The 13,351-nt window shown below is 51.0% G+C and overlaps 1 protein-coding gene across 1 annotated transcript in view; it reads left to right on the forward strand.

Annotated features, from left to right (window-relative positions):
• ALK (ALK receptor tyrosine kinase) overlaps positions 1 to 13,351 on the forward strand; it is a 680,627-nt gene that overhangs the window by 599,412 nt on the left and 67,864 nt on the right. The window contains exons 10-11 of the mRNA XM_044261833.1: positions 7,847 to 7,941; positions 8,112 to 8,237. Of these exons, the coding sequence (XP_044117768.1) occupies positions 7,847 to 7,941; positions 8,112 to 8,237 (221 nt within the window). The remainder of the gene's footprint in view (positions 1 to 7,846; positions 7,942 to 8,111; positions 8,238 to 13,351) is intronic.

The raw sequence follows: 13,351 nt of genomic DNA on the forward strand, positions 1-13,351 counted from the left end.
TCTTTGGAGAAGTGTCTGTTCACGTCCTCTGCCCATTCTTTAACTGGATTATTTGTTTTTTTGGATGTTGAGTTTGAGAAGTTCTTTCTAGATCTTGGATACCAACCCTTTTCTTGTCATTTGCAAATATCTTCTCCCATTCCATGGGTTGCCTCTTAGGTTTGTTGACTATTTCCTTTGCTCTGCAGAAGCTTTTTATCTTGATGAAGTCCCAAAAGTTCATTTTTACTGTTTCCTTTGCCTTTGGAAACATGTCTTGAAAGAAATTGCTGTCGGCGATGTCAAAGAGGTTACTGCCTATGTTTTCCTCTAGGATTTTGATGGATTCCTGTCTCACATTGAGGTCTTTCATTCATTTCAAGTTTATCTTTGTGTATGGTATAAGAGAATGGTCTGGTTTCATTCTTCTGCATGTGGCTGTCCAATTTTCCCAACACAATTTACTGAAGAGGCTTTTTTGCATTGGATATTTTTTTCTGATTTATCAAAGATTAGTTAATCACAGAGTTGAGGGGCCATTTCTGGAGTCTCTGCTCTGTTCCATTGATCTGTGTGTCTGTTTTTGTCCCAATACCATGCTGTCTTAATGATCACAGTTCTGTAATATAGCTTGAAGTCAGGCATCATGATGCTTTCAGCTTTAGTTTTCTTTTTCAACATTCCCCTAGAAATTTGGGGTCTTTTCTGGATCCATACAAATTATAGGACTGTTTGTTCCAGCTCTGTGAAAAGTGTCAATGGTATTTTGATAGGGATTGCATTGAAAGTGTAGATCAAATTCATTTTTTTATAATGCAGAGCCCTGGGCTCTAGTCATGGAGATTCTAACTCAGGAGGTCACAAATGAGGCCAAGGATACATTTTTTTTTTAAAGTTTCATAAGTGATTTTGATGTTTGACCACATTTGGAAGGCACCAGCATAAAATGTCAGATTCAGAGATGTCTTGTGGACAAGACAGGGAATTGAGTGACTAGGGAAGGATCCTTGTCACATTGTCAGCAAACATATATTAAGCCCCCATCAAGCACATAGGATCGAAAGGTGTGTGGGACCCAGCCTCTTGCCAGTCACAGGCCTGCATGCTGGGGATGGGGACAAACATGGAGCATACACACTGAGAGGCAAACAGTAACACATGTGGTATTATGCAGAGTCTGACAACATGGAAAGCGTTCAGATGGCGTGGTGGCCTCCCTGTCAGGGGGGATATCATGGAGAACATAGTTTATTATAAGACAGACCTTGATATATATATGTATCAATATCAACATCGATATATAGATATATAAATTTAGATCTTCCAGAAGTGGGACAGAGACAAGAGCATTCCAAAGAATGCTCATCAGGGTGAGTGGCGGCTTATAGGCAGGAATGTTTTATGTGGGTTCATTCAAGAAGAGCCAACTACACTGTGTCAGAGAATCCTTGGGAGAAGGTAAGCATGGATATTGGGCCACATAGTTTGGACTCTTCACTACAGAGGATGGGAAACCAGAGCAAGGAGACTATTGAAAGCTCTGTGAGGGACCAAATGTGAAATGCTCTGAGCCTGGAAGTAGAGCTCATAAGGAGGGAAGAGGGGCTCTTCTGTTGCCACCTTCTATGGTGCCATTGGCTCAGGACAGCCTTGGGCCAACCCTCCTAGAAGAGAGGGAGAGATGTGGCTGGGGGCTCAGCAGCACACTGTGCAGCAAGGCATAGATATATACAAATCAAACATTCATAACTATGAAAAGATCTGGCCCTGTTTCTTTCTCAGAAAATACCCCAGATCACTGGAGCAAGGACTAGATTAGCAATTCTGAGCTTTAAATCCTATTTCTAACACTGATTTACTGTGACGTTTGGGACAAGTTGTTGCTTTTGATTGCTAAGTTTCCACAATCAAGAGTGCAAAGCAGTGAGACAGATCCTGCCTGTGAGCCTGGTTTTAAGAAGTAGTTGCTCAAAATGGCAATAAGTGAACCCCTTTAGAATAACAGGATGTTTGGATCTGCTCGAGATTTCCTCAGTGATATCCACAGCTCAATATACAAGTCAACAGATGCACGTGTTTTTCATAACACTTAGTGCCTCTGAGGATGTAGACACACTTAGTGCCTCTGAGGATGTAGACCTAAGTTCTCAACCTTTCTCTCGCCAAGCACAAAGTTTGGAATTTAGGGGGAAACTGGATGCTCATATTTGGAAAAAAGCAGAATCCAATTCTATGCATGCTGTTCTCTAAGATCTCATCGATGTTCACCACTTCCACTCTCACCTCTGTGCAGGTGACACAGGGTCCTTATCTCACCTGAGTCTCAGACCTGGGTTTCTGGCTGCCTGATTGGCATCCTTCCCATGCTTTCAATACGCTCCCAACACCCCGCTTCTATGTGATTCTTCTGTCCATAGTTCTACCATTATCCTAGACATTCAGTTCTTCAAAATCTTTCTTGACTTCTCTCTCACTGCCCAGATTCAATGTTTTCCCAGGTTGTACAATCTAGCTCTATGGGGGCAGAGCTAAAAAGATGTATGGAAATCTCCTAGTCACTGAATAATATGAGTCACATATCATCTGAATTCCTCAAGGTCAAGGTCGATGTCTTGTGCATCTCTATACTCCCAGCTGCAGACACAGTGCATGAACACAGAGTAGGAGCTCTAATAGTCTTTACCCAAAGGCAGAAGGGGAGATACAGAACTTACAACACTGCTAAGGAGGCACAGATCTCTAATAAAAATATAAAACAGGAACAATGAACTAGAAACTAGAATGCTAAAGGAAAGCTTCTGTTCTTAAAAATAGATATATCTACATCACAGAGTTGTGTGTGTGTTTTCAAACCAAGATGTTGCCTAACAAATTTCAGTGACTTGCCCAGGGTCCTGCCAAGTATGTAGCCCAGTCCTCACTCCACTCTACCTTTTGAAACTCAGCCCTCACTAAGCAGAGAAAGCTGCTCATTCACCCTCATAAAGATATTTCTGTCAGTCAGGAAAGAAGGGAACCAGCAACCACCCTTTTCCTGGGTCTTCTCACCATGAACAGTGCCTCTGTCTCTGGCATCCTCTCAGCCCTCAAAGCCATAATCCCACACAGCAGCAAAGAGTAGAGGAAGAGAACAGGGTTGGAAATGTCTTTGTGTCCTGAGAAAGGTACAGTAGATGTCTCAGTCTCTTGAGCAGAATGGATGCAGGTGCCGTCTAGTTCTGGATGGCCTTCCAAAGGACCCCAGTTGTTCCAAGGGATCCCTGGGCCAAGGGCATGACCCCTCCTTTCTCAGGGCACCTGACAGTTTGGAGCCTGCTGAGCAGGTATATCTGTGCACAGAACCACCACCACCCCCAACACACCCCCTACTCCCCGCCAGGTCAGGGCTCCAAGAAGCAAGATCTGCCCTTCTCCTTTTCCTTCAAATTTAGGGCCCAGGGAGAGCTCCATGTGCACGATGCAGAATGAGAAAATGAAAGCGCGAAGTGGGAACTTGCCAGAGTAGAGCATCTTCCCGCCCTGCAGTCTGGTGGAACACCCTCGTGGGAGGCCTTGCCAACTGGTGGCATGCCAGGGCAAACGTGGGAACCAGGACCATTAGTCACACACAGCCAGTGCCTGGAAGCCTGGGACTGAGATTGTTGAAGAGTGGGAGTGATTTTCTCTGATTGCTAAGCTTGGCTAAAAAACTCATTTTCTCCCCTCTTCCACCCCATAGGGCTCCCTCACAAAAGCCAGTTCATTGTGAAAGATCTCTACGGCCTTTGGCAACCTGGGAATCACTCTGTAGTGACTCCCTGTCACTGCTGTGGGGATCATGATCCCCGGAAGGGAAACCAAGTCAGAGGATGGTAAATTTCTTCTGAGAGTTAGGGCTGAGCAGGAAGAGAGGGTGCTTTCAGCCACTGAGTCTGGCCGTTAATGTCCAGACCCACTTTCCTATCTCAGAGCTGACTTCCAGAGTCAGGCCAGGCACCCATGTCCAGTGCGGGTCATGGTGATCTGAGCCAGGCTGGTCCCGGCAACCCAAAGCCAGCCAGCCGTCAGCCGCTCCTCTTTGACTGGTATCCGAAGTCAGTTATGCAGATAATAGGATGGATGCTGCAGGGCCTTCTCGTCACATACATTATTCTAATAGAAATGCATAACGCGACCCGAGCTCTGTGACAGTCCATTTTAGAAGACTTTTGCCGAGCAAATCAAGTGCTCAGGGAGAAATTGGAGAAAGCATTTTTCCTCAGCAGTATCTGCCAGCTCGATCCTAAGCAGCCAGAGCCCAGACAAGCCCCAGCTGCGAAAAGGGTTGCGGAACACTGTCCCCCCCACCTCCAAGCCCACTAAATGGTCCAGAGGAATCTGAGATGTGGTGCCCATCCGTTAAATAAATGCCTTTTACCCAGGCGGGCCATTCTTTCTTGCTCTCTCTCTCTAAAGCCTTGCTATTCCCCCAGTCCACATTCAGACACACACCTTTTTCTCAGCTACTTAAAATCATTAAGTGAAATTAATTAGGTTTGTCCATCCCCAAGGCTGCCACGGTGGCAAATAAGGCATTATATTCACTGTCCATTAGCAGTCTGTTGCCTGAACGAGACTGTGCCTTTTTGGAGCGGTGCATGAGCCATGTCAGCATTCCCGACGCAGAGATCTGCCCGGTGAGCCAGGGAGAAAACCAGTTTCAAGGCTGTCCCCTCCAAACCTGGCCCACTGCCCCAGTGGCCACCTCCCTGAACCACCCCCCACCCCGGGACCAGTTTTCAACAGGGCTCTCTCTAAAGCCGAGCAAGAACAGAGTCGAGGGGTACGTTCTTTGTGCGAAGACAGGCTCCAACCGAGATCTCAAGCCAAGTCTGTTTTATCAACAAGTTCCAAACCCCACCAGCTGGAAAAAAAGAAAAACAACAATAATCCATGCAATCAAAAGTGTCTTATTTGGAAAAACTGAAAGAGCTGAGCAGGTGTAAACTATTGAGGGGCAGGGAGTGGAATCAACTGCTAAAGGCTAGAAAGAGCTCAGCTGCCTTGTTCTTAAATAGCACGGATCAGCGAGGGAGCTGGAGGAGGCCCAGAGAGCTTGCTCTTCCCTTCTCCTTGACCAGGCTGCCCAGAGAAGGAGGGCTAGGTTCTCCTAGCCATGAGGGCTTAGCTTTCTTTCTCCACACAGGGCTAAGGCTTCAGGATAAAGAGCGCTGGAGTAACCAAACATTTGTTAAAACCACCTGATACTCATAATCCTGGAAGTAATGCAGCATGGACCTTGCCTTTCCTTAGACTCAGGAAAGTCCATCTGCTGCATGCTAGAACATTCCCTCAACCCTAGAGCAGTCTAACTGGTGCATGCTAGAATGTTCCCTCAACCCTAGAGCAGTCTAACTGGTGCATACTAGAACTTTCTCTCCATCCTGGAGCAGTCTAACTGGTGCATTCTAGAACGTTCCCTCAACCCTAGAGCAGTCTAACTGGTGCATGCTAGAACGTTCCCTCAACCCTAGAGCAGTCTAACTGGTGCATGCTAGAATGTTCCCTCAATCCTAGAGCAGTCTAACTGGTGCATGCTAGAACGTTCCCTCCATCCTAGAGAGTCTAACTGGTGCATGCTAGAACTTTCCCTCCATCCTAGAGCAGTCTAACTGGTGCATGCTAGAACTTTCCCTCCTCCTGGAGCAGTCTAACTAGTGCATGCTAGAACTTTCCCTCAATCCTAGAGAGTCTAACTGGTGCATGCTAGAACGTTCCCTCCATCCTAGAGCAGTCTAACTGGTGAATGCTAGAACTTTCCCTCCTCCTGGAGCAGTCTAACTGGTGCAGGGAGGGGAAGGAAGCAGAGCCAAGAGCAATCTCTTCTTCCCCTGAGGTTCAGTGAAGACACTCAACCAGGTACCATCCAACACAGAGAATCCCAAATCTCCTGAATCTGGGTGGCCCTGATGGCCACCGGCCTCTTGGCTGGTGCCCCGAAGAACAGAAACTCTCAGATGGGTCCTGCTGTCCCCTCCCTGCCCCCGAACCTGCCACTGCCAGAGACTATTCCCAGAATGCCTCTGCTCCATACCTGCTGTCCCCACACCCCAGCGTGACCCACCTTCGTCCCTCCCCCTGCCACCCCCTCCCTGCAGCCTCTGGAGTCTGGGGCACTTGGGGCAGGGTCGGCAGGGTGGCCTTGTGGGTGAAGGGAGGCCCCGTTGCATGTTTACATCTGATTCGACATCTGACTGAGTCTTCCCTGATTGTTAGGAGTGTTCCTGACTCCGACTATGTGCAATTCCCTATGTCAATCAAACTCTTTTAAACAGCAGCTGCCACTGCTGTTGCCTTGCAGAGCACTTTAGAAACTCTTCTATTTAGAGACCATTCCAGCCCAGCCTGCACCATGCCATCCATGCTAAGAGGCCCAGTGGCGGGTGGAGAACCTTGCAGCCCTAATCTCTCAGTAATGAAGAGGGAGAGCAGAGAGAAGGGAGGGGAAGCAGGGGAGGGAGGGGAGCTGTGTATCTCCCAGAAAGGGCCCCGTTCGGGCAAAACAGGGGTTTTGTTTCTCTCCCCTGTGCTCAGCGGGTGCACACAGGTAATTCACTCGCTCTGGCAGCCCAGGCCGCCTGGAAGGGACACCCAGGATGCTCAGCACCTGGCCTGGCCCCTCAGCCTGTGGATGACAGATGAGGAGCTGGTGACCCGGAGTGGAGAAATGGGAAAGGTGGGCCGTGGGGCCTTCCCCACCGCTCTTCCACCCAGGGATGTGATTCTTTGTAGTCGGCATCCCCAAGGGGCTCCGTGCACCTGTTCTCTTGCGGTCTGCAAGCAGCCTCTCACCCTGGCAGCTGCTGTAAACAGAACAAGACCACAGTGTCCCAGCCCCTGTTTGCCCCCTGAGAATGCCAGGACTGGGTTTGTCCGGGCTGACCCGGGCTGGAGCTGGGGGCTTATCCGAGGGCCGCGTCCCCTGGGGAAATCTAAGGAAACCGTGACCTCACTGCGGCTCATGGAGAAGTCTGAGGCTGTGTGTACCCACTGGCCGCTCACCGCATCCTTCCGCACCCCTCACACGTGAACCACAGGGGCCCGGCCCTGTGCTGAGCCGTCCCTCACTCTGGTTCCTCCACCGCAGATGCCCTCCCCTCACTGTTCCTCGCCCCACATCCACGCCTCCCAGTCCTCGCCTTCCTTTGAAACCCACTTCAAGGCTGCCTTCTCTGTGAGCAAACCTAAGTAGGTTTACTATTAATTCAGGCTGCTCTGTGTTGGTTACAAACACTCCCAGGGATCAGAGCCAAATTATTTAATATTCAACAATGGGTCAGGCACCACACAGAGCAACCCCAATGGAGACTGACATTGGCTAAGATGCCAGATCCTTGAGGAACCCCCCCACACACACCGCTACACTGTGCTGGGGGTTAACCTCTCTGTTGCTAAATAATGAGAAAAACAGAGGGTACCCAGGAAGGAGCCAGGCTGCCTGAGGCAACAAGCAGGGGACACTTGGGGGACAGTGGCTGTTATCAGTTGGTACAGAGCTATTTTAGTAATGACTTCGGCTCCCTCAGGGAGCACCCGCTGAATATCAAGCCTACCCATTCCTGCCCGCCCTCCACACCCAGTAAGTGAAAAAGTTCTCCGAGAGTTTCCGAGCCGTTTCAGGGAGCCCCGCACCAAGCCCCAAACTCCAGAATGGATTAACCTATGGAACAATCCCTCAGACAGGGAAGTAGAGAACAGTTCCCTTCTCACAACTGCTCTGCCATGAAGGAAGACTGACCAAAAGGGCAGCTGTGAGCCCCTCATGGGCACACGGCCGCCAGACGCTGAGTCCTGCCAGGTGACCGACCCACGCCGTTCCTCACCCAGGGTCCTCTTACCACACCTACAGGTTCTGGCTGCAGATGGTTGCTTGGTGGGGACAAGGATCCAGAGCCATCGTGGCTTTTGACAATATCTCCATCAGCCTGGACTGCTACCTCACCAGTGAGTTCCCCCTGTCCCTGTCACTTGTCCCCAACCCAGACGACCCACGGCCACACTCTCCCTCCTTAACCTGAGCCCACCCACCTCCCCCACCTTCCCTGGGCATACTTCTCTCTCTCCCTTAAACCGAGCCTCACTTAACTCAGCCCGTGGGGTCTTCTCTTCTCTAGTCAGTGGGGAGGACAAGATGCCACAGAATACGGCACCCAAATCAAGAAATCTATTTGAAAGAAACCCAAACAAGGAGCCGAAAGCCTGGGAAAATACAAGAGAGACTCCCATCTTTGACCCCACAGGTAAGGGTTCGACTTACAAACTTAAGCGAGGTCGTTTTGTTGTTGTTGTTGTTGTTGTTGCAAAAGGCAGAAGAAAGATACGGGCTGTGATGGCGGTGGGGAGCTGTGTTTAAAGAATAAAAGAGTCAGCCGCTAAAAGAACCATCACCTGCACCCTGGCTGTGTGGCTGTGAGAGAAGGTCATTAGGGTCTCTAATTGGGTCTCTAATTTTCTGGCCGAATGGATCATCTGGAAGTTGAGCGAACTTCTCCTCTGTGCCTAGGGAGGACCCAGGAACAGACACTGGAGTACCAAGCCAATCTCCTTTCCTCAAACTCCGTCCCTTGAAATCACTCCCCATTTACAGAGCAAAGCAAATCTTACACCAGATTTCTTCTCCTCCTAAAGAGTGTTGGGTCCACTGTGCAAAGCCAGGCTAGCCCATCACAGGTAAAGGCCCAAAAGCTTCAGATTCAACACGATTGCCCAAAGCTTGGCTGCCTTCCAAAGCTGTCTGGTTCAGCATCTTCTGGGCTGAAGGACTTCCCATGGGGACTTCAAACACAGTCTTCTTCAGCCTCTGGCTCTAAACCATGGTGTGACTTCTCAGCTCTTCTTCGTACCAGGAGGAAATCTCTTAGAATCGGTTTCCAAAGCCAGTATGATGTTCCTGAGCAGATGCTAGATCTGTGAGCCTCACCCCAGAGAAGCTGGGACCCGACACTAGCAGGTCAAGGGGTTCCCCCAGGTGGTCTGGGTGCCTGGGTATGGGAGTGAGATGAGTAATCTGGAGAAGCATGTGCACAGCACTGTCCACCCACACCCATTTTCCTATAAAAGATCACTTTATTAAAACCACAATAAATGATAAATTTCTGCTTATAATATGAAATCCTTGTTATTGCAAAGTACAAAGGGAAAAAAAACAAGTGGAGACTGACACCTTCATACTAAATTCATTGACTCTCAACTTATTTCATAAATATCAGCTTTGGTTTGTCTTCGAAGAAACAAACCTTTTCCTTTCTCTGGTTGAAAAGCCACCCCAGGTACAGCTCTCTCCGTCCCGGGATCCTGCCTGATCGAGCGGCCGGACCAGGGGGAAAGCGTTCGTTGCTTTTCCCCCTCACCTCTCCCCTCTCCTCCCTTCATCTTTAACTAAAACCTCAGAACACCCTTTCATTTGTCCACATGAAAGGGAAACTGCTGCCTCTGTCTATTTCCCTACTCTGCCCCGTTGTTCATGAAAGCGGCCAAGGTGAGGCAAGGGGCCTTCTGTCCATCGTCCGCCGCCCCACCACCCCACCCCAGGGACAGACCTCCAGGACTCCCTGGGTCCTGGTCAGTGACTGCCTCCCTGCAGTGCATTCAGGACAGGTTCAGCAAACCTCGTGGCAGACCCTGGCCCCGCCTTGCCACCAGCACTGATTACATAGCAGGGGCTCTGGGAACACCTGTGGATTGACCGGGGGGGGGGGGGGTGGTCAGAGGGTGGGGGGAGGCCTGAGGCTTGAGCTCAGTTCTTGGATTTTAGCAGCCAGCACTTAGCAGCCTGACTCCCGGTTTATTGCCATATGACTCCCACTGTCCCTAAAAGGCTCATCGATGTGGGTCTGCCCAGTGAGGCTCATCATGAGGCAACTGGAAAGCAGCCATGCTCCCCACCACCTCCAAATAGAAGGAGCAGTGAGTGGCTGCCCGAGAGCCCGGAGCTTCCTCTGCTGCCCAACCCAGCCTCAGAGCAGAGGACAGGGGTGGGGGGGTGGGAAGGGAATCAGCATTCCACCTCCAGACTCCCTTCTGCAATGACCCCACCTCCAAGGGAAGAGGACGCTGAGGCAAATTCATCCCCTAGCAGCCTTAGTGGGTTCCTTGGAAAGACTTTTTAGAAAACCGAATACAGAGGCCATGTTTTCCCAGGAACCCACTCTTGAGCTGGGGAGCTCAAGGGGAGGGAGAAACTGAGGTAGGCTCCCAGCTGACGGATGTCCCAGCCCCAGCACCCCTTGATTCATCAGGAAAAGCAGGAGCAGGGTCACCCTTCCCCACCCCCACAGGACAAGCCCATACGCCCCCTGGGTGCCCTCATGGTCAGGGAGATCAGGCCACCCTGGGTCCATGCCATGGCCCTCCCTCATCTAGCTTTCATCTAGAACTACAAACAGTTCCTGTACACATCCTCTGTGGCCAGTTACGTGCTCAGAGAAGCTGAGCGGAGCAAGACCCAGGTCAGGGGGTCAAAGAACTCCAGTCTACAAGAGAGCACGGATAGATGGGGAGGGGTGGCCTGTGAGCCAGCAGGTGACGGCCTGGAAGGTGAAGCTGGCCCCAGCTCTGAGCTTCTGCCTGTGAGGGCCTCTAGAGAAGAAGGGGCGGGGGGGCGGTGCTGCAGTGTGAGGGGAGGGGAAGGGAAGGAGCTATCAGGAGCCCATCTGCCTGCTTGACACTGGGCTGGGGTGTTTCATACACCAACCCATCCAGACTTCACTCTTGCCAGGGAGAGTGGTTGTCATTACCACTGTGGGATGAGAAGATGGTTGAGAGGGATAAGTCCCCCAGCGGGTAGGGAATGGAGCCAGGATGTGACCCCGAAGTCTACAATCTTTCAGCCAACTAAGCCACTCCAGGTAGCCGAGTCTAGAGAGTAACACTGAACATGGGGAAGAGCAGGAGAGCTTCCCAGACAAAAGGCCCAGCCTGTCCAGGAAACACATCAGTTCCCAGCCTTCCAGCCAAGGATGGGGGAGACCAGATAACAAGATGCCCTTGCCAACGTTCAGCGCTGTCAGTTTCTGCGGGGCTGGGCCAAGGGCAGCTGGTGGCATTTCCACTCTCCTCCTGGCAAGTGTTAGAGCACCTCCTAAAAACAAAAGGGTTACACGGGGGCTTTTAAAAACAGTCACTCACAACACATCCAGGTCTCCCTAAACACTCTGCACATCCCCTGAGTCAGGCCCACGATGAGGTCCTGACCTCCATCCAGCTCTAGGGGTTCCTTCACTCCGAAGCCCACAGGGCAGAGCTGAGCGCCTGGAGCTTCTAGGCAGGGGAAAGCCTGTCCAGGTGCTTCATGGAGCTTTCTCGGAAGCCTGAGTCACTTTAGCTAATCAGATGAAGAAACTGAGAGAGAAAACGGGGCAAGTATTAAGTCTGGGAAAATTACATTTGTCAGCTTTGCACATACAATTACGTTAACCAAATGCTTGGGATAATGCAATCACAGGGCTGCAGAGCGCGCTCTCTCTCTCTTTCTGTCTCTCTCTCAGCAGTAATGAATGTGCAGGCAGGCTCTGTCACCGCCCACCAAAGCCCAGAAAAGGACAGTCAGGACCCTCAAGGCCCATGACCCTGCCTCAGCTTCCTTACCCCTCTCTCCTTCTCCTGTGAGCTCACGTGTTGTATAGGGAGAGCAGAAAACTTACATGAGAACCAGCCCAAACCTTGGGCCCAACCCACAAGTATTAGTAGCTCACAGAGCCCTGGCATCAAACTACACTCTCGCCTCTGAGTTGGTTAGTGATGGTTGGTTTACTGCTTTCTGAGTACTCATCTCTTGCCAAAGGGCAGGGCGACAATTAAAACTACATAGGACCATGGAAAGAGCACTGGACCAGGAGTCAGCAGGTCTGTGCCCAGCCTGGCAGGCCTGCACTAGCAGGCTGTGGTCCTGGGGAGAGTCCTGCCCCCGCACAACCTTCTCTCTCCTCATCTAACAGCTGGGGCGTGTCAGTAAGGCCCCCAAGTAGCAGAGCTCAGAGGAGAGCCGCTAATGTCAACACAGGCAAAGGCAAGAAAACTGCTTCTTTTAATAGTCCAGGTTTAAAGTAGACATCTCCAGGTCCCTCCCCATCACCAGCCCCGCGGTTTTAAGGGCTGAAGGGATAGGGTGTAAGGGAGCCAGAGCTTCCTTGGTCCATCTCTCTGATTAACCCATGGCATTGTTCATGTGCCCAGAAGAAAGGGTGGCAGACTGTCCATTTGCACACATGCTCCTACGGTTCAAGAACAGATGCCAATTTCAATGAGAAAGTTTTATGTGTTTCATATAAATTGATTGAGTCTATTTCTGCTAAATGCATTATCCATTCACCACAGAACAACTATTAGAGTTAATAGAATTTGTAGTGAGAGCCATTATGGTCCACGCGTGCCCTTCAGGGGATGACAGCATTGTTGCAAGGCGGGCTTGCCAGGGCCCGGCCCCCTCGCTCAGAACCCGTCTTCTCGTTTCCACCAGAACCTTCTGCGTTCACGCGCTGCAGGCCGGGTCTAGCTCACTGTGGTGGCACTCCCACATAGTGGGGAGTCGCAGAGTTCCTGACCAAATAAATGTACTGTAATCCAGCCCCAAACAAATCATAGCATCCTGTGGGCACTGCACGTAGCTCCCTACAAGCGGCAGGGATCTGGGGTCACTGCTTTTGCCTTAGCTCCTTACTTTGGGCCAGTTTGGGAGGCAGGAGGGGAGGACAGGAAACAAGTAAGAAGAGAAGCCCCGGGGAGCCCCACTCACCCCCGCAGTGGGGAGAAGGGGGGCGGGATGGAGGGAAAAACTCCGTTCGGATGCTCGTCCCCATTGCATCATTAGCAGCCTTCCCCAGAGATGCCCAGTGACGGAATCTGGGACTTCCTGAGGGCAGCAGGGACCCAGAGCCACCCCAGGCTTTCTCCTGCTGTGGCCTCACGCCATCTGCTTCCGGTCACCTTGCCAGGGGAGGGAGGACCCAGAGTGCTGCTCCTTCAAAATCAAGCTTCCTGGTCCACAGGGACCTGTGGAATCTGAACGGCTAGGAAGAGGAGGTCACACTCTGTGTTTTTAACAAACTCTCAAGGAAAGCCTGATTTGAAGTAAAGCGTTGCAACCCCAAAGGGCAGCCTGACCTCTTGAACACAGACGAGGAGGAGCCTAGGCCTGGGGAAGGGGAGGGGCCTCCTTGGAGTCACATGGCATACTTTTACGTCTTTCTCAGACAGCAAAGCATTTTGTCGAGTCCTCTTTTCACACCCGAAAACCACCAGTCACTGGGCGGTGCTGGGTGTCAGCGACTCTCCTGGGCTCTTCATACGTGTTATCTCGTTAGTTGGGACTCTAATACAATCCCCCTGTACAGATGAGGAAACAGGCCCACAGGGG

Source organism: Neovison vison, chromosome 8 (genome assembly GCF_020171115.1).
Source record: "Neovison vison isolate M4711 chromosome 8, ASM_NN_V1, whole genome shotgun sequence".
In the NCBI taxonomy this organism is placed as follows: Eukaryota; Metazoa; Chordata; class Mammalia; order Carnivora; family Mustelidae; genus Neogale; species Neogale vison.